This window comes from Equus przewalskii, chromosome 18 (genome assembly GCF_037783145.1).
Source record: "Equus przewalskii isolate Varuska chromosome 18, EquPr2, whole genome shotgun sequence".
Lineage (NCBI taxonomy): Eukaryota > Metazoa > Chordata > Mammalia > Perissodactyla > Equidae > Equus > Equus przewalskii.
This window is the reverse complement of record NC_091848.1, coordinates 35514868-35535700: the sequence shown is the minus strand read 5'-3', so window position 1 is coordinate 35535700 and position 20833 is coordinate 35514868. Positions and strand designations below refer to the sequence as shown.

The following is a 20833-nucleotide window of genomic DNA, read 5'->3' as shown; positions in this document are numbered from 1 at the left end:
CTCACTGAAAATAGGAAACAGTGAAAATTCCTTCCCTGGTGTTTAATCTGTACTTTAGTCCCTATGAAGTTCCCAGTTAAAAACCATGGCATTCACTCACTCTCTCATCTCCTTCCTTGCTATTCTCGTTCTTGCTCCTCTGCATTTCCTGTAATACCTCCCCCTTTTCCTGGAGAGTTCTTAGTCATCCTTTAAATAGTGCTCCTTTAGAAGGCATCCTGACCTGTCCTTTTCCATCTCTGTTACAGCACTTCTCACTTCATAGCATAGTTATGTAAGTGCCCATTTCCCCATTGCATTCTGAGTACCCTGAGAGCTGGAGACTCTTCCTCTTTAACCACCATAAGTCCAGTGCCTCGCACAGTGCCTGACATGTAATTGGTGTTCAGTGAGTATTTGTTTGTTCAAGGAATCAAAACTTTAACATGCCTCTTATAGTTGAGCAGGTGCCACTGCTACTGTTACCTTTGGAAGGGCCTCTTTTCCCCTTCTCTCTATTCATTTTCACTTTTTTATGTTTATCTTCATTTTCTGTTTTCTTCCCTTTCTTTCTCTTTTTCCTTTGACCATGCTAGGGGTTGACTGTATAGAACTGATAGCAAAGCAGGAAAATCACATGATTTTTGAGCAATCCATATTGCTAGTCCAGTTATTAGTACCAAAAAACCCCACAGAAACATACTCTTGAAGCTTTTGGGGAAAATGCTATTATTAGAACCCAGGAGGAGGAGGTGTTTCAGCTGCCAGCAGGGACCTTAAGCTGAAGCTTTTCTCAGTATTTACCCTCCCCACAGCTGTTTCTGCTTTTTATAGCTGCTTTATCACTTCTTCCACTAAATGGAATTTTTTTTTGCATGTGTTTTGCTTTGTTATCTTTCTTCTATAAGTTTCACCAACTTACTTGGGTAGTTATAGACCAGCTCTGTCCAACGTGATAGCCACTAACTACATGTGGTTATTTAAGTTTAAATTAATTAAAATTAAATTAATTTTTTAAAAGATTTTATTTTTCCTTTTTCTCCCCAAGGTCCCCCAGTACATAGGTGTGTATTTTTATTTGTATTTATTTATTTATTTTTGAGGAAGATTAGCCCTGAGCTAACTACTGCCAGTCCTCCTCTTTTTACTGAGGAAGGCTGGTCCTGAGCTAACATCCATGCCCATCTTCCTCTGCTTTATACGTGGGACGCCTACTACAGCATGGCTTTTGCCAAGCGGTGCCATGTCCGCACCCAGGATCCGAACCGGCGAACCCTGGGCCGCCAAGAAGCAGAACCTGTGAGCTTAACTGCTGTGCCACCAGGCCCGCCCCCATAGGTGTGTATTTTTAGTTGTGGATCCTTCTAGTTGTGGCATGTGGGGTGCGGCCTCAGCATGGCCTGATGAGTGGTGCCATGTTGGCGCCCAGGATTCAAACTGGCGAAGCCCTGGGTCACTGAAGTGGAGCGCCCGAACTTAACCACTCAGCCATGGGCCGGCTCCTCTAGTCACTTTTTTACTTTGGGTTTTCATGATCTGAATGTTAATCTCTCATTACCATTGTTTTTTCCTTTCTGTTTTTCTTTTTGCTTTATGTTTTCTACAGTTTTTGTTTTGTTGTGTGTTTTTATGTATTTTGAGGCCATGTTATTAGATACATAAAAATTAATGTGAACTATATGTTCATTATGCCATCTTTGTCCTTTTTAATGATTCTTGCCTTGAATACAACTTGGATATTAATATCATAATTTCCTCCTGCCCTTTTGCTTGATTGGCTGTTTTGTTTTAAATAGTTGAGTTTATTCCATTGACATTTATTTTTATCTCATATCTGTTTGGTCTTAATTCTGTCATCTTTTAAAAATGATTTTTATGATGTTCTCTTGCTATTTCCTTCCCTCAGCAATTTTTAAGATGATCTAGTTTTAGTTCTAATGATAGTTATTACCTGTTACTTTAAAATAGTATCCTTAGGGGCCAGCCCGGTGGTGCAGGGGTTAAGTTTGCACGTTCCTCTTTGACGGCCCGGGGTTCGCTGTTTCGGATCGCAGGTGCGGACATGGCACTGCTTGTCAAGCCATGCTGCGGTACGCGTCCCACATAGAAAGTAGAGGAAGATGGGCATGGATGTTAGCTCAGGACCAGTCTTCCTCAGCAAAAAAAGGAGGATTGGCAGCAGATGTTAGCTCAGGGCTAATCTTCCTCAAAAATAAGAAAAATAAAAAATAAATAAAATAGTATCCTTAAAACTGAGGTGACTGACACTGTCTTTCCTCCTGAGCATTTGCTGTTGATGTGATGGTATGTGTTTCCTTTACCTTGCTTGTAAAGTACTCTGCTACCCAGACAACATAAGGTGTGACTGTAAGATAATGAGATTAGCTTTCTTATATGACTCTTGAAATAAACCTTATTTTTTTACAGTAAAACCTTATATGTTTCTTCCATTCTATCAAGTAAGCAGATTTGAGTCTCTTTTCTATACTAGGTACATCTAATACTGAGGAAGTTTTCCCAGCTTTCCTACTTTAGTGAGAACACCATGAACATAAACAGGGCCTTGAAATCTCACTAAGAGGAGATTTGACCCTAGTTTAAATGCAGTTGAAGATATTTTTTGGATGTGAGGCGCTGTGACCAGTCTTAATTACACTGCAGACTATCCAATCTCAGATAGTTTTTGGCAGAATTTTCTCTGAAGCCGAAAGGGTAAAAAGGCTTTATTCTAGGTACCCCTTCTGATTTAGTTGGATTTCTTAGATTTATGCAATGGAAGTTCAAAGGGGCAAAAGGAAAGAGGAAAAGGAAGGAATATTATTATCTGCTCTATGATGGTGCTTTCTGTAGATTATCGATTACATTCCACACTATGAAGCGGTTGTTGTCATCTCCATGTTGTAATGAGGGAACTGAAGCTTAAAGAGTTTAAATGGCTTGCCCAAGGATGCACAGCTAGTTTGTGGAGAGCTCAGATTCGAATTCAGGTTGGTATGACTGAGAAGCTTGTTGTCTTTCCACTGCATGACATTTTCTCCCGGCTTCTTATTAAAATACAAAGTAAATAGGAAAGACATGGTCTTTGTCCTTAAGGAAACAGACCATATACTATGAAACAACAGGTTTTTTGTGGGTTTTTTTTGAGGATTATTAGGAGGAATGGTATATTGACAGCATATGTTATGGAGTTTCTAACAAAAGAGTTATAGTGGGTCACACTATTGAGAATTTGGGAGAAGGTTGAACTAGAGCTGAACCTGAATTCCTGAATGGGACAAGAGGAGCAGCATTTCAAGTAGAAAGGTCTGTATGAATAAAGTCATGGAAGTAGGCATGAGACTGGCATGTTCGTAATTAAGTGTGGTAGAGAGAGAGACTGAAAGACTGTCTTTTTCAATTTGAGAGACTCCTCAAATTGAGGAGTACTGAGTAGGAAAGTTGGTATTTAGCTTGAGGCCACATGATGGAGAACTTTTGCACTTCATACTGAGGAGTTTATATGTCATCAGTGGTTAGGTTTCTGACATAAGGGATTTTCCATACTTTTGTTAAGTCTATTCATTGTTGAAATTCAATAAATTTGATATTATTCAAATTTAGTATGATTGGTGAGGAATTTGTTGAATAAGTATGAAGTTACAAAGCATGCCTACGATTACTACTTTTCTCTCCTAGCAAAGATTCTGCTGTCAGCCAGTAAAGGGGTGGGACTAGCCAATGGTTAGGTTCTCCTAGGTGCCGCAGAAGTGAGAGACTGTGTAATAGAGTCAAGTGTGTTTTTTCTATAAGCATATTTTTCTATAAGCATAAATATTAACTACCTACTCTACAAGTTAAATACTGTATAATTAAAAACAGAAAATATGGAGCCAGATAAGAAGAAAATTAAACACAAATTAAATATAGTAGTCTCTTGCTACCTCAATGTTGCCAATAATTATTTCACTAAATTATGTTTTTCTCTACTTTAAGAAGGAACCCATTACTTCTTTCCAGGAAGTGCTTTCTGGCATTAAAAGTCCCAGGTGCTTGCCTGACCACAGTCTTTCAGCATAAGATGCCCTTGATACTTGGGTATTTAAAAAATCCTTTATGGTACTGTCCAGTTTCTTGTTTGCTAACTTTGTTTGGGTTATTGATCTTTCGTTAATTCCTAGCCTCAAGGAAGGCCTAAACAGTTCCTCTCTTTTCTACATTCCCCTTATATAACCAAAGGTAACCACTAACAACATATCATTGTTTCTCTCAGTATTTTTATGCTGAGATCATAAATATAATTTTACATTTTGCTTTTTATGCTTTAATGTACTGTCATTAACTTTGGAAACTCTTCCTACTAAAAAATTTTAATGGTTTCATGATATTCCATCAAATGGATATCACACACCTCTGCTCACGTTTCAGGGATCAAATCATTACTTGACCTCCAACTCTCATCTCAGGTAGATATCACAATGCGTTGCAGATAAACAGCACACTGTGGAGGGGATATGCCAATAAGTTGAAGCTGTTTCCTTTTACCACTAAAAAGAGCATTCGGGATCAAAGATATGCTGATATATATTTCTTGCACTGAATCTCAGTTTACAATTATGTAGTACTTATTATTTATTTACTATTTACCATATACTTCATTATTTTTAGTGATTAGCTATATGGTGTAACACTTCTAAAAAATAACATTTTCTTGTAACTTTTCTGTTTTAACCTTGAGTGTCATTTCTAATTGTGATGTGGCAAGCTTAGGACTGAGTTGGCATTTAGGAAAACTGTTATTCCTCAGATTTCCTTATTTGAGTTGCTTAAGCAATTCCAGTTCTTCCTTTTTTTTTTTTTTAAATTTTATTTTTCCTTTTTCTCCCCAAAGCCCCCCAGTACATAGTTGTGTATTTTTTTAGTTGTGGGTCCTTCCAGTTGTGGCATGTGGGGTGCTGCCTCAGCGTGGCCTGATGAGCGGTGCCATGTCCGCGCCCAGGATTACGAACCGGCGAAACCCTGGGCCACCCACAGCGGAGCACGTGAACTTAACCACTTGGCCACGGGGCCGGCACCCCAGTTCTTCTTTAAAGGAGGAAAAGAAAATAGGTAAAAGAAAATAGGTAGGACTTCATTCTGAGATTGGCTTGACTGTTGATGAAAACGATTCTGAGAGAGATGGATTATGTTGTCACTTTCCACTCAAGCCTGGTTCTTCCTTGGCATAGGGTGAGATGCTTAGGAAAACTTGCTTTTTAATTTATGGCAGTTAAAGGAGAGCACACTGTGTACTTGCAGAAATGGCTCTTCAAAGAGCTGCTTTGAATCTAATACACTTAAAAGGCCTTGCCTTTACCCAGATGAAGGTTACATGTGAATACAGGGTGATACCATTCAAATAATTGTTACCAAACAGATTTAATCTAGGGAAGACTGACCTTACTTGCTGAAAATGTGGTTAAGTTTGGGAAGGGGTATGTGATTTCTCATGGTGATCTGTTTACCTGCATCTAAGATTTAGGTATGAATGGATTAATTCAGCCACCGTGTATGGGCTTCACTTAAACTTAGTATTTCAACTCTGAAAATGAGAACTATATCATTAGGGTAAAGGATCCTGAAAAGGTAGAGACACTAAATAGACTAGCTATGTAAATCAAAATTTTTAAAAAGTTTACTTTTCTTCTACATGAGCTTATACCAGAAATAGATGGTTTGGAGTATCTTAGAATAAGAGCCACATTCTGTTGTAGCTTTGGTATCTCAGGGGCACTATCTTGTGGGGAAGGAAAGTTCTTTTGCTTTGTCCAGAAGAAGTGGATAGTAGATTTGAATGCTCAGGGTTTCTAGGATTTCAGTGCTTTTTGTATATTTTGGGATGAAAGCCCTAGGATGATAGGGTACTTGATAGCTGCTTTCAGAATTTATCATGATGTTCTTTGGCAGTTAAACTTGTAAGATCAGTACAGAATGAATCAGAACCAAGATAAACAGAATCACTTGCAGAAGCAGATTGGCTCTCAGGCCTCCAAGACTTGCTTATAACCTGTTGGAATGGAAGAACTATGTCAGTCAGAACAGGCCAGGTTAGCCCCAAGGAAGCTGGAGACGGAGAGTCACTGAGGCAAAGGTTGGCAGTTGGTTGGCCTCTGATGTCAGTTTCTCACAGTACAACAATAAATAGCATTTTAATGACCACCTCAGTCCTGTGTACATCTCAGTTATCTTGAGATCTCTCAGGACTGATATGGAAATAGAACAGGGGCTGGCCCCGTGGCCAAGTGGTTAAGTTTGCCTACTCCGCTTCGGCGGCCCAGGGTTTTGGCTATTCGGACCCTGAGTGTGGACATGACACCTCTCATTAGGCCGTGCTGAGGCGGTGTCCCACATACCACAACTAGAAGGACCCACAACTAAAATATACAACTATGTACTGGGGATCTTTGGGGGAGAAAAAGCAGAAAAAAAAAAGGAGACTGGCAACAGTTGTTAGTTCAGGTGCCAATCTTAAAAAAAAAAAAGAGAACAGCAAAATGGTCAACAAGTACATGCAAAGGTGCTCAGCATCACTAATCATCAGTGAAATGCAAATCAAAACCACAATGAGGGGCTGGTCCAGTGGCCTAGGGGTTAAGTTCAGTGCACTATGCTTCAGTGGCCTGGGTTTGGTTCCTGGGTGTTGACTTACACCACTCATCAGTGGCCATGCTCTGGTGGTGACCCACATACAAAATAGAAGACTGGCACAGATGTTAGCTCAGGGTGAATCTTCCTCAAGCAAAAAGAGCAAGATTGGCAACATGTTAGCTCAGGGCGACTCTTGTTCAGCCAGAAAAGAAACCTCTCACAATGAAATACCACCCCACACTTGTTAGAAGGGCTATCATCAAAAAGACAAGAGATAACAAGTGTTGGTGAGGATGTAGAGAAAAGGAAACCCTTGTGTACTGTTGGTGGGAGTGTAAATTGGTACAGCCACTATGGAAAACAGTATGGAGGTTCCTCAAAAAATTAAGAATAGAAATATCATATAATTCAACAGTTGCATTTCTGGGTATATATCTGGAGGAAATGAAATCGCTATCTCAAAGAGATATCTGCACCCCCATGTTCACTGCAGCATTATTTACAATAGCCAATACATGGAAACAACCTAAGTGTCCATTGACAGATGGATAATGAAAATGTTATATATATATAATGGAATGTTACTCAGCTGTAAAAAAAGAAGGATATCCTGCCACTTGTGACAACGTGGATGGACCTTGAGGGTATCATGCTAAGTGAAATAAGTCAGACAGAGAAGACAAACTGTATGATCTCACTTATATGTGGAATCTAAAAAAACCAAACTCATAGAAACAGAGAACAGATCAGTGGTTGCCCTGGGGGGGAGTAGGGGAAATGAGTGAAGGTGGTCAAAAGGTACAAACTTCCAGTAATAAGATAAATAAATTCTGGGGATGTAATGTACAGCATGGTGACTATATTTAACAATACTGTATTGTATATTTGAAAGTTGCTAACAGAGTAGATCTAAAAGTTCTCATCACAGGAAAAGAATTTTTAACTATGTGAGGCGATGAATGTTTACTAAACTTGTGATAATCACTTCATAATATATACATATATCAAATCATTATGTTGTACACCTTAAACTAATATAATGTTATATGTCAATTATATCTCAGTAAAACTGGGGAAAAAAGAAATAGAGCAGAGAGTATGGTGACTCAAAAGTTGAATGGCATAAAGTTAAGGAAGCCTGGTGTCTCCCAGTTGGAATAAATTCTTGGTCTCAAGGGCTTCTGAGCAAATAACCAGAGTGAGATCCATCTGGCTTTTCCTTTATTAGATGACACTCCTATAACCAGACCTAGCTTTTATTCATTTTATTTTACTTGTCTGCCTTTACTGTATTCATCCCCTTTTTAAAAATGGCTCAGAAAATGTACAAAAGAGATTAGTTTTGAGTACTGATAGAATTAGAAAGGATTCCAATTTAGGACCCTCCCACCCCTAGGTATTTAAATGATGTAAAATAGTTATGGTGAAAGTTACCTGAAGAATTTATTACCATTCTCATGACTGTCCTTGAAAAGAGGAAAGAGTGGAATTCTAATAAGAAATGAAAAGTCAAGGTGAAGTGTGCAGTATAACAATTGGGGGCCCAAGAGGAGGCGTTTGACCCCTCATCTCCTCACATTTTCCCTATCCAGTTTGATTCAGGGCATCCAACTTTTTTCATTCAATTGCACCTGGTTTTGAGTGTTGGGTTGGAACCTGTGTTGAGAAAATGCTGGGGCTTTCAGAGGAACCTTGAACATCAGGGCAGCAATTTTCAAACTTTTCCACCAAAGTACTTCTGATGGTCCAAGAGAATAAGCTCATAGTTGACTGAGTTGGGGGCATGTCCCAAAGTGGCTCAGTATAAACTTAAAACATTTTGGTTTCAATTTTAGCTTTAAAAATTGTGGGTGAAAATCATGGGCAGTTTTTATTCTTATTCATAATATTTGTGTACAGGTACTTAGTGCTTGGAAATATAGTGAATAAAAAGTCATTTTTTGACTTTTTTGTTTGGCAAGAGATTTCTGGTTTTGAGCAAATGCCCTTAACTCTTCATATATTGCCTGTGTACTCTTATTGTCCAGAAATGGATCTTGATAGATCACACTCCTAGAAACACAGGGTTATATGCTATTTATGTCAGGATTGAATGAGATAGTAGTTGAAGATCACCTTACAAAGCCTAATATGCCATGTAAAGGTGAGAGTTTTTCTGTTTTGCTTTTTTTTATTCATAGTGTTCTTTACAACTTCAGTCTTTTCAGAATTGGGTCTTATGCCCAAGTGAAAAATTAATAGGGGAGAGAATGTTAGGATATGGGGCAGGAGACTTCTTGACTTAAGAATTTCTTTGACATGATCAGGATCAGGTATGACAAAGTTAACTAACCATTAGTATAACTGATGCCCTTGCAGGAGGGAGCACTGGCAGTTGCTGGGTAATTTGAAGACTACTGTGGAGGGTTTGGTATCAGCCAACAGCCCCAACGTCTGGTCCAAGTATGGTGGCCTGGAAAGGCTTTGCAGGGACATGCAGAGCATCCTCTATCATGGGCTCATCCATGACCAGGTATGTAGACCTTTTCTTTTTTGCCAGATTGGCTGAATCACTTGTTGGAGAGAAACAGTTGCATCAAGTTGTTGGCAGTGAGAAGATGAAGGCCACTAGTCTGTGAGTCCTTGAGGGCAGGCCTGTGATATGATGATGACGAAGAGGAGGATAAGGACAATGATGAATCATTGGGATTTTCCTCTTAGGAGCATCCTAGGACACATCTGAGAAATACTTACAGATTATTGTCATTTTTAGAATATCCTGTAAGCATCATTTTGTAGACAAACTGGTTGATACTTATGAATGGTAGTTTTATCTATAGCTTAAATTTTTTTCAGTATAAACTTTATTGATTTTGAGTTTCTTTTCCTTAATGTCCTCAAACACTCTATTAAGCTTTGAGTATTGAAAATGAGTGGACTCTAATAATACTTAATGGTTTTTGCTTTATCTTTGGCAATTTCTCCGTTTGTAGTGTTTTAAATAAGCTTTGGTTCTGGATAAAATTGTCAAGTGAGTCATTGGATCTGGGTCTACTTTTTTAAAAATCAGACCTTACAAATAGGTACATAATCACATCTTCCCAATCACTCATGCTCTTCTCCTGTCTGGGCCTAGTATTCTTCCTTGGAACTCTTTCTCCTGAGCCAGGCTTGTCTTTCTTTTTTATCAGGATTTAATCTCAACTAGCAGTCACATTGGAAAAGATCTGATCAACTAATTGGTGTTTAAGGTATTCATAGTTCATAGGATTTAATGTGCTACCCTCCCTTCTAAAAATATGTGTATAGAACCTCTGAGCAATATCTTTAAACTGGTGTTCCTATTGGATATTTTCAGAATTCAGTGGAAAAGTTGACTTAGGTTAGATTTTATTAACTGAGTAAGTTCTGGAAGTGAGGCCCTTTCTCTTAGAAGAGTTTTAAAGATGGAAAACATTTATCCTTTAAAGATCTGAAGTCTTCTTAATGTTATCATTATTAAAACACCATTCGAGTAATTTGGAGGCAAAATGTGTAGTAGACTAACGAAAGTCTTTGGAATCAAACAGAACCTGGATCGAAATCCAGACTCAGTGCTCAGGTCCTTTGGGAAAAAATTGACATAGTAGTTACTATTATGGACTTCTGAGTCAGACTGCTCATATTTTAATCTCAGCTTCACCACTGTGTGGTATTGGGTAAGTTACATAGCTCTTTGTGCTTCTGTTTCCTCATTTGTAAAATGAGATAAGGCTGGTACCCTACCTCATAGGATTGTTGTGAGAGTTAAATGAGGAAATACATGAAAACCATTAGAAAACATAATAAATTGTCAGTCAGTCCTGTTAGGTAATTTACTTAACTTTTTTGAGGCTTGCTTTTCTCATCTGTAAAAATGAGGATATTATTATTTATATCATAGTGTTTGATGGAAAAATTAAGTGAAATAGCATACAAATTTGCCTAGTGCAGTTTGTGGCACATAGGAAGTAATAAATGTTCCTTTCATTTTTTAAGTTTCATGTTACATGTGGTCCTATGGAAAAAATAATTATGAACACTGGAATTTACAAAACAAATAATTTAATCCACTGCAGTCTGGTTTCTGCCAATACCACTGGTGATCTTGCCACTGAAGTTTAAGTAAAATGACATCCATTTTACCAAATCCATGAAGATTTCTGCTTTGAACACTGCCTTATGTTCTTCACTCTTGACCATCATCATACCTTGACTCATATGGCGTTATTATCTTCTATCTCATAGAGACTTTCTACCTAGGTGACCACTCCTTAGTTTCTTTCCCTGGAGTCTCTTCCTCTCAGATTTTAGTTTTTAACAGGGTTCTCTCCTACATTGTTATCTCTTCTTACTTTGCATATTTTCCTGAAACAGTCTTATCCATTTGCGTTTTAACTGTCACCTAAACGCTAATGACCTTCAGCTCAAACATCTCTGCTGAACTCCGTATCCACAAGACTGGCTGTCTGCTATACATTGTCATCTGTCTGTCCAGACTACAGGCCATGCACAGCACAACTTAAAACAAACTTATTTTCTGTTATGAGATTGCCCTTCCTCTTGATATTTTTAATACTAATTTGTGGCATTGCCAGCCACTCAGTCTTCTAAGCCAGAGACTTGGGAATTATGCCAACGTATTTTACAAAAAACTCCATACAAGCTTCCCAGGCTGATGACAAAAATAGCTACCAAATTAGTGGCACTACCATTTAGTGGTTAAAGAACTTGTGTCTTGATAGCAAAAGGGTTTTTTCCTTGCCTCTGTTACTAATTTTACATTGTCATCTAGAGTAATCACTTCACCATATTACAAGGCAGTTTTACTGTCTGTGCCAGAAAGGAAAAATGTGTCATGATGAATTAGTAAAGTCAGTGAATTCTCCAATGAAAGATGCTTGGTAAATACAAAACAATATTAGCATACCTTGTATAGTTATTAATAAATGATAATATCTGTGAAGGCACTGGTCTCAGAATGAAAAATATTAAGGAAAATGGTCACCTGCAAAACAGAAGTAGTGTAATAAGTGAAAGCAGAGCAAACTAGGCAAATTTGTCACAAACACACACTTAGCAACTACAGGCTCTAGTGGGAAGAATCAAAAACAAAGATCCATACCAGTTTCACTGCTGCTCTGTTCTGCCTTGTAAAGACCTAAAAATTAAAGTCTGTGTCAAGGACTTGTTTTTCCCCTTCGTTTCCTCCCTGAATATTAAGGCTTTCAAAGGCTTCTGGCTGCTTCGTCATCAGGCAGCTATTCTGGGTGTTGTGCCCTTGGAGAGGGGGAAGGGATACAATGACTCATGCTGGTCATATCACTTCTGTGCTTTCGTAAGGATGTGTTATGGAATGTGAAGTGTATTTTTAAAAATCACTTGGGGCTTTAGGAAAGGTATAGCATCATGACCACATTCTTAGAGGGATCTCATTTTCCTTGACAGCCTGCATCTGGTCTACCTTTTAGTCCTTCTGATGCAGGATGGGTCTCTGGGGATGCTTAGGGCGTGCCCCCCTGGCGGTAAAGCTAGTGTCCAACTGACAGCACCTGGAGAAAGGGTGCAGAGGCCGATTGCGGGTGTTGACATAGTTATAAGATTTAGTCAAGTCTCGCTCAGCCTGGGCACTTTGTCTCCGAGCCAGCACAGTTGAGGTAGGGAAGCAGGAGAAAAAGGCCTGGAACTGGCTGGAGGCACTCCCAGTGCCAAGGTTGAGAGTTAAGTCCCTGGCAAAAGGCTTAAGTTTTGATTTTACAGAAGGTCAAGGTTCTGCTCAGGTCCAGCCTGAACTTTAACCTCGACTTGGTGACAACAAAGGAGGTGATGAACAAGACAGACAAAGAAAGGAAAAGAAGAGATCAGCCATTGTAACTCTTAAGAGAGACGAAAGAAACGGGTCCATTACCGTGAAAAATCCCCCCTGAACCTAGGGCAGCGTCCTACCCGTCGTTCCTACTGTGGGATTCCTATAGCAAGGGGTGATGGGGGCGTCCCCCGGCATTGCATCCCTTGTGTACCTTCCCTGTTATGCCTGGCAGTAACAGGTGCCTGGTGCCTATTCTGCCTGGCAACATAGGCCTGGTGAATGGTCCCTGAGAGAAAAGGAGAAAGAAAAGGAGCCATTACCTTGAAAGTCCCCCCATTGGGGTTCCTGTAGCAAGGGATGATGGGGGCATCCCTTAAACATCTTCCCTATTCTGCCTGGCAGTAATAGGTGCCTGGTGAATGGTCCCCAGGATAAAAGGATAGAGAAAAAGACAGTGAGGAATTTTCCGCCAGTCTGGGGGACATTCTACCCAATTGCATCCTAGAGCCATTCTCCCAAGAAGGGGTTCCCATACTCCACCAAAGGTTAGAGTTTGGTACTTTCCTTGAACTGGAGTCCCGATTGGGACCTTCCCGCAGTTCGAAGAGTGGTCAGATGCCGTGGGAGGGATCCCAATCCAGCCTTAGGAAAAGAAACCTTCCACGGGAGTCTTGGAGATTGGCAGCCATCCTAATGACTTAAGTGGCTGACCCGTGCCCACGTAAAATTTGTCTATTAGAGATAGAGTCAGGAAAGAATGGATTAATTCATTCTCCATCACCCTGAGGCTTAAGGTACTGATTCTCTTCAAGCTGAATGCCACAATTTGCCCCATAGAGTAGCCATGGGCAGCAAACGTGGATTCATACAGCTGTCCAAGAAAGTTCCCGATGGAGAAGTGAATTTAGATCCATCCTCGAAAAAGAGAAAGGCACAAGGAAGAAAAGGGCTCTTACCAGAACTCGAGCTCACAAGCCGATGAAGCGAGATCCCCGTACGGGCCACCAGAAATGATGCGGGGTAGGTGAGCCGAGGAGTCGAAAGAAAGATTTCTTAGACTCTTAAGATCTGGCAGTAGTGCTCTTTTATTTAGAGAGTAGAATAGCATGGGGACAGGACCCACGGGCAGTCAGAGCTCCTGCTGCCGCTGCTTCTGCTGCCCCCGCTGGCAGGGGGACAGGGCCCATGGGCAGGCAGGGCCGCTGCTGCTGCCCCTGCTGGCAGGGGGACAGGGCCCATGGGCAGGCAGGGCCGCTGCTGCTGCCCCCGCTGGCAGGGGGACAGGGCCCATGGGCAGGCAGGGCCGCTGCTGCTGCTCCCGCTGGCAGGGGGACAGGACCCATGGGCCCTGTCCCCCTGCCAGCGGGGGCAGCAGAAGCAGCGGCAGCAGGAGCTCTGACTGCCCGTGGGTCCTGTCCCCACGCACCAGCTCTGCCTGCCCATGGGCCCTGTTCCCCTGCCAGCAGGGGCAGCAGAAGCAGCAGCAGCAGGAGCTCTGACTGCCCGTGGGTCCTGTCCCCACGCACCAGCTCTGCCTGCCCATGGGCCCTGTCCCCCTGCCAGCAGGGGCAGCAGAAGCAGCAGCAGCAGGAGCTCTGACTGCCCGTGGGTCCTGTCCCCACGCACCAGCTCTGCCTGCCCATGGGTCCTGTCCCCATGCCAGCGGGGGCCGCAGCAGCGGCCCTGCCTGCCCATGGGCCCTGTCCCCCTGCCAGCGGGGGCAGCAGAAGCAGCGGCAGCAGAAACTCTGACTGCCCATGGGTCCTGTCCCCATGCTATTCTACTCTCTAAATAAAAGAGCACTACTGCCAGATCTTAAGAGTCTAAGAAATCTTTCTTTCGACTCCTCGGCTCACCGACCCCGCATCACTTCCATGAGGCAAGGCATATGTGATGTCCCCTTTTCTGCTGCTTAGAAATGTGGAGACTCTCAGTCCCTGAGACTTCTCAGCTGAATAGGAAAAATGAAAACATCCCCATTTTCTCCATCACCAAGCAGAAACCTGTTCTTGGCGATATAGATGGCCCAATTTAAAAAAGAACAATAATAGTAAATACTGCTGTGTATTTTTCTTTTCTAAATATTTAAGTAATATATTTTTATTCATTGAAAATTTGGAAAATGCTGCTGAAAGGAATTTAGAAGAAAGTTAATATCACTCATAATCTCAACACCAAATAATAACAGTCACTCTTTAACATTTTGGTAGTTTTCTTATTTTTTTCCTATGCATTTATGTGCTTTTTAAAATATCAAGAGTGTACTGTATATATCACTCTGTAACTTGCTTTGAATAAAAAATATTTAATTTTTTAAATAGTACATTTATACACTTAAGAAAACAAAAAGTGTAAAACCATGTACAGTGAAGTGTCTTATTTTCTTGCAATCCCATAGGCAACTACTGTTTGCCAGTTTCCTTCCAGAGAATTTTTATGCTTATAAAAGCAAATATGAATAATTTTCTTTGCTAAACCTCCTGATTTTTCACGCAAATAAAAGCGTGCTGTAATCACTATTCTGCAGCATACTTTTTTTACTTGACTTATCTTGTAATTCATTCCAAATCATTACATAAAAAGCTTTTTTATTCTTTTTTACAGCTGTCGTTTTATAATATTCCATTGTATATATGTACCATAATTGATTTAACTGGTCCCTGGTGAGGACATTTAGATCATTTCCAATAATTTGCTGTTAGCAACAATGCTACAGTGAATAACAATGCTATAGTGAAATCATTGCAGTGTTTGTCTTTCTCTGGCTTACTTTGCTTAACATAATACCCTCAAGGTCCATCCATGTTGTTGCAAATGGGACGATTTTGTCTTGTTTTTATGGCTGGGTGGTATTCCATTGTATGTATATATAACACATCTTCTTTATCCAATCATCAGTCGATGGACAGTTGGGTTGCTTCCATGTCTTGGCTATTGTGAATAACGCTGCAATGAACATATCGGTGCATAAGTCACTTTGAATTGTTGATTTCACGTTCTTTGGATAGATACACAGTAGTGGGATAGCTGAGTCATATGGTATTCCTATGTTTATTTTTTTGAGAAATCTCCATGCTGTTTTCCATAGCGGCTGCACCAGTTTGCATTGCCACCAGCAGTGTGTGAGGGTTCCCTCTTCTCTGCAACCTCTCCAACATTTGGTATTTTTTTTCTTAGTGGTTATAGACATTTTAACAGATGTAAGGTGGTATCTTAGGGTAGTTTTGATTTGCATTTCTCTGATGATTAGTGATGTTGGGCATCTTTTTCATGTGTCTATTGGCCATCTTTGTATCTTCTTTGAAGAAATGTCTTTTCATATCCTCTGCCCATTTTTTGATCGGGTTGTTTGTTTATTTGTTGTTCAGTTGTGTGAATTCTTTATATATAATGGAGATTAACCCCTTGTTGGATATATGATTTGCAATTATTTTCTCCCAGTTGGTGGATTGTCTTTTGGTGTTGATCCTGGTTTCCTTTGCCTTGCAGAAGCTCCTTAGTTGGATGAAGTCCCACTTGTTTATTTTTTCCTGTATTTCCCTTGTTGGAGAAAACATGGTATTCAAAAAGATCCTTTTAAGATTGATGTCAAAGAGTGTACTACCTCTGTTTTCTTCCAGAAGTTTTGTGGTTTCAGGTCTTACCTTCAAGTCTTTGATCCATTTTGAGTTAATTTTTGTGTGTGGCGTAAGATAGTGGTCTACTTTCATTCTTTTCCATGTGGCTGCCCAGTTTTCCCAGAACCATTTTTTGAAGAGATTATCTTTTCTCCATTGTATGTTCTTAGCCCCTTTGTCGAAGATTAGCTGTCCATAGATGTGTCGTTTTATTTCTGAGCTTTCAATTCTGTTCCGTTGATCTATGTGCCTGTTTCTGTACCAGTACCATGCTGTTTTGATTACTATAGCTTTGTAGTATATTATGAAGTCAGGGATTGTGATGCCTCCAGCTTTGTTCTTTTTTCTCAGGATTGCTTTGGCTATTCAGGGTCTTTGGTTGCCCCATATGAATTTTAGGATTTTTTGTTCTATTTCCGTGAAGAAAGTCATTGGGATTCTGGTTGGGATTGCATTGAATCTGTAGATTGCTTTGGGTGGTATGGACATTTTAACTCTTCCAATCATGAGCATGGAATGTCTTTCCATTTCTTTCCATTTGTCCATTTATTTCTGTTTCTTTGATTTCTTTCAATGATATCTTATAGTTTTCATGTATAGGTCTTTCATCTCTATGGTTAAATTTATTCCTATATATTTTATTCTTCTTGATGCAATTGTAAATGGGATTGTATTCTTAAGTTCTATTTCTGCTAGTTCATTATTGGAGTATAGAAATGCAGCCGATTTTTGTAAGTTGATTTTGTACCCTGCAACTTTGCTGTAGTTGTTGATTATTTCTAATAGTTTTCTGGTGGGTTCTTTAGGGTTTTCTATATATAAGATCATGTCATCTGCAAACAGCAAGAGTTTCACTTTGTCCTTTCCAACTTGGATACCTTTTATTTCTTTTTTCTTTCTTAATTTCTCTGGTCGAAACCTCCAGTACTATGTTGAATAAGAGTGGCAGGAGTGGACACTCCTGTCTTGTTTCTGTTCTCAGAGGGATGGCTTTCAGTTTTTCCCTGTTGAGTATGATGTTGGCTGTGGCTTTGTCATATATGGTCTTTATTATGTTGAGGTACTTTCCTTCTATACCTATTTTATTGAAAGGTTTTATTGTAAATTGATGTTGGTTCTTGTCAAATGCTTTCTCTGCATCTATTGAGATGATCATGTGATTTTTATGCCTCATTTTGTTAATGTGGTGTATCACATCGATTGATTTGCTGATGTTGAACTGAACCATCTCTGTGTCTCTGGTATAACTCCCACTTGATCATGGTGTATGATCTTTTTAATGTATTGCTGTATTTGGTTTGCCAATATTTTATTGAGAATTTTTGCATCTCTGTTCATCAGAGATATTGGCCTGTAATTTTCCTTCTTGTGTTGTCCTTGTGTGGTTTTGATATCAGGGTGATATTGGCCTCATAGAATGAGTTAGGAAGCCTTCTGTCATCTTCAATTTTTTGGAATAGCTTGAGAAGGATTGGTATTAAATCTTCTTTGAATGTTTGGTAGAATTCTCTGAAGAAGCCATCTGGTCCTGGATTTTTGCTTTTTGGGAAGTTTTTGATTACTGTTTCAGTCTCTTTACTTGTGATTGCTCTATTCCGATTCTCTGTTTCTTCTTGATTCGGTTTTGGGAGGTTGTATGAGTCTAAGAATTTATCTGTTTCTTCTAGGTTATCCAGTTTGTTGGCATATAGCTTTTCATAGTAATCTCTTATAATCCTTTGTCTTTCTGTGGTATCTGTTGTAATTTCTCCTCTTTCATTTCTAATTTTATTTATTTGAGCCTTCTTTCATGTTTTCTTAGTGAGTCTAACTAAGGGTTTGTCAATTTTGTTTATCTCCTCAAAGAACCAGCTCTTAGTTTCATTGATCCTTTCTACTGTTTTTTTTTTTTTAGTCTCTGTTTCATTTATTTCTGCTCTAATTTTTATTATTTCCCTCCTTCTGCTGACTTTGTTCTTCTTTTTCTAGTTCTGTTAGGTGTAATTTAAGATTACCTATTTGAGATTTTTCTTGTTTGTTGAAGTGGGCTTGTGTTGCTATGAATTTCCCTCTTAGAACCACTTTTGTTGCATCCCACAAGTGTTGGTATCATGTATTTTCATTTTCATTTGTCTCCAGGTATTTTTTAATTTCTTATTTGATTCCTTAATTGATCCAATACTTGTTCAATAGCATGTTGTTTAGTCTTCACATATTTGTCACTTTCTCAGCTTTTTTTCTTGTGGTTGATTTCTAGTGTTATAGCACTGTGGTCAGAAAAGATGCTTGATAGGATTTCAATCTTCTTAAATTTATTGAGCCTTGCCTTGCTTCCCAATATATGGTCTATCTTTGAGAATGTTCCATGTGCACTTAGGAGAATGTGTATTCTGCTGTTTTTGGATGGAATGTTCTATATATATCTCTTAAGTCTATCTGGTCTGGTTTTTCATGTAGGCCACTATTTCCGTGTTGACTGTCTGTCTGGATGATCTATCCATTGATGTAAGTGGGATTTTGAGGTCCCCTACTATTATTGTGTTGCTGTTAATTTCTCCCTTTAGGTTTATTAATAGTTGTTTTATATACTTCGGTGCACCTGTGTTAGGTGCATATATATTCATAAGTATTACATCATTTTGGTGGAATGTCCCTTTTATCATTATATAGTGCCCCTCTTTGTCTCTCACTGCCTTTTTTATTTTCAAGTCTGCTTTGTCTGATATAAGTAAGGCAACACCTGCTTTCTTTTGTTTGCCATTAGCTTCAAGTATCTTTCATCCCTTCACTATGAGCCTGTATTTGTCTTTAGAGCTGAAATGTGTTTCCTGAAGACAGCATATTGTTGGTCTTGTTTTTTAATCCATCCAGCCACTCTCTGTCTTTTGATTGGAGAATTCAATCCATCTACATTTAGAGTGACTATTGATATATCAGGGCTTAATACTGCCATTTTATCTCTTGTTTTCCAGTTGTTCTATATTTCCCTTCTATTTCTGACTGCCATTTCAGTTTGGTGGTTTTCTGTGACCGTTTTCTCAGCTTTCTCTTCATTTGTGTTTTGTGTCTCTGCTCTGATTTTTTGTTTAGTGGTTACCATGAAGTTTGTATAAAAGATCTCATAGATGAAATAGTCCATTTTCTGATAACGTCTTATCTCATTAGTCTAAATAGGTACCATCTCTTTCCTCTTCCCCATCTGAGTTATTGTTGTCACAACTTATTCTGTTTTGTGTTGCAAGTTTATGATTAAAATGAGGTGTTTATAGTTATTTTTGACGCTTTCCTTCCTTTTATCTTTTATGTTATAATTGTTTGCTAACCTGTTCTGATAAAGAGCTGTAATTTTCTGATTTTGTCTGTCTATTTCTCTCCTTGCTCAAGGCTTTGTAAACCTTTGCTTTTTGTTTCAGGTATGATCCTTGATCCTTGCTTGTAAGGGAGGTCTAGTGGCGATGAACTCCCTCAGCTTTTGTTCATCTGGGAAAGCTTTATTTCTCCATCGTATCTGAAGGATAGTTTTGCTGGATAGAGTATTCTTGGCTGAAAGTTTCTGTCTTTCAGTATTTTGAATATGTCATTCCAGTTGCTCCTAGCCCGTAAGGTTTCTCCTGAGAAATCCACTGAAAGCCTGATAGCAGTTCCTTTGTGAATTATTCTCTTCCTCCTTGCTGCCCTTAATATTGTTTCTTTGTTATTGAATTTTGCCAGTTATACTATTATATGGAGAAGGTCTTTTTTCACTGATGTAATTAGGACTTCCATTGACTTCATATACTTGTAAGTCCAGTTTCTTCTCCAGGTTTGGAAAGTTCTCATCTATTATTTCTTTGAACAAGCTCTCTGCTCCTTTCTTCCTCACATCTCCCTCTGGAATACCTATAATTCTTAGATTGCTTTTCCTAGTTGAATCGGATATTTCTCAAAGAATTTCCTCATTTAAAAAAAATCTTAGTTCTCCCTCCTACTCCACCTGAAGTATTTCTATATTTCTATCCTCTAAATTAGTAATTCTGTTCTTCATAATGTCACCTCTGTTTTTTAAGGTTTCTAGATTGTTTTTTTATCTCATTAGTTGTGTTTTTCTTCTCCAGAATTTGTTTCATTTTTTTATTAGAGTTTTAATCTCTTTTATGAAGTATTCTTTCTGCTCATTAATTTTATTCCTGAGTTCATAGAGCTGTCTTTCTGAGTTTTCTTGTAACTTGAGTTTCTTTATGACAACTATTTTGAATTCTTCATCATTTTAGATTGTAAATTTCTGTGAGCTCAGGATTGGTTTCTGGAGACATCATTTTCCTTCTTCTCTGGAGTGTTAATGTAGTTCTTCATGGTGTTTGATGATATGATCCTTTGCTGGTGCATAGTGGTAGTATCAGGTCGCAGATTCCACCTGCCACCTCTGAGGGGGCAGGTGCTGTGTTTTCTGAACCCACTGCATTTCCTGAAAGTTGTGCTGATAGGGCTCGTCTGCATTTGCCCCCTGGCTGCAGCTGCTTGGCAGGTCTCACACATGCACAAGTGCTCTGGTGTGGAACTGCTGCCTTGGTCGGGACCTGCTGAGATGGTGCACTAGGGGAGAGGGGAGGGGCACTTTCTTTCTCACCTGCAGGCCCACTCCGGACTCTTGGGTGATTCACCTGGGCTGCTGCACTTGATGAGAGCACCCTTGTGGTGGCTGAGCCATGCCACTCAGTGCGAAGTGTTCCCCTTGGCCAGGCTGCAACTCTGAAAGCAAAAGTGTTCACCTGCAGGCCTGCCTGCTCTCCCACCTCCTCTTAGAGCCATGTACTGGCTGCTGTGTGAGGACTTGTGACCTAGATTTATGCCACTGGGGAGGAAGAGGGGA

At 39.6% G+C, this 20833-nt stretch overlaps 1 protein-coding gene and 1 long non-coding RNA gene across 51 annotated transcripts in view; one reads left to right on the top strand and one right to left on the bottom strand.

Moving 5' to 3' along the window:
- The window catches only part of RUBCN (rubicon autophagy regulator), a 68132-nt gene that overhangs the window by 14243 nt on the left and 33056 nt on the right, over positions 1–20833 (top strand). For 46 of the 50 annotated variants that reach the window (XM_070583562.1, XM_070583581.1, XM_070583549.1 and 43 more), the window contains one exon: positions 8941–9094. In XM_070583562.1, coding sequence (XP_070439663.1) covers positions 8941–9094 — 154 coding nt within the window. Of the gene's footprint in view, positions 1–2468; positions 3283–4882; positions 5065–8940; positions 9095–20833 lie in introns of those variants that run through there. The other 4 variants (XM_070583545.1, XM_070583541.1, XM_070583571.1 and 1 more) reach the window with 3 other exon arrangements.
- LOC103549802 (uncharacterized) lies at positions 8732–11856 on the bottom strand. Its single transcript, XR_544616.2, has 3 exons — positions 11705–11856; positions 11510–11587; positions 8732–9216 (listed from the first exon to the last, which is right to left on the bottom strand). It is a non-coding gene; the product is annotated as an uncharacterized lncRNA (long non-coding RNA).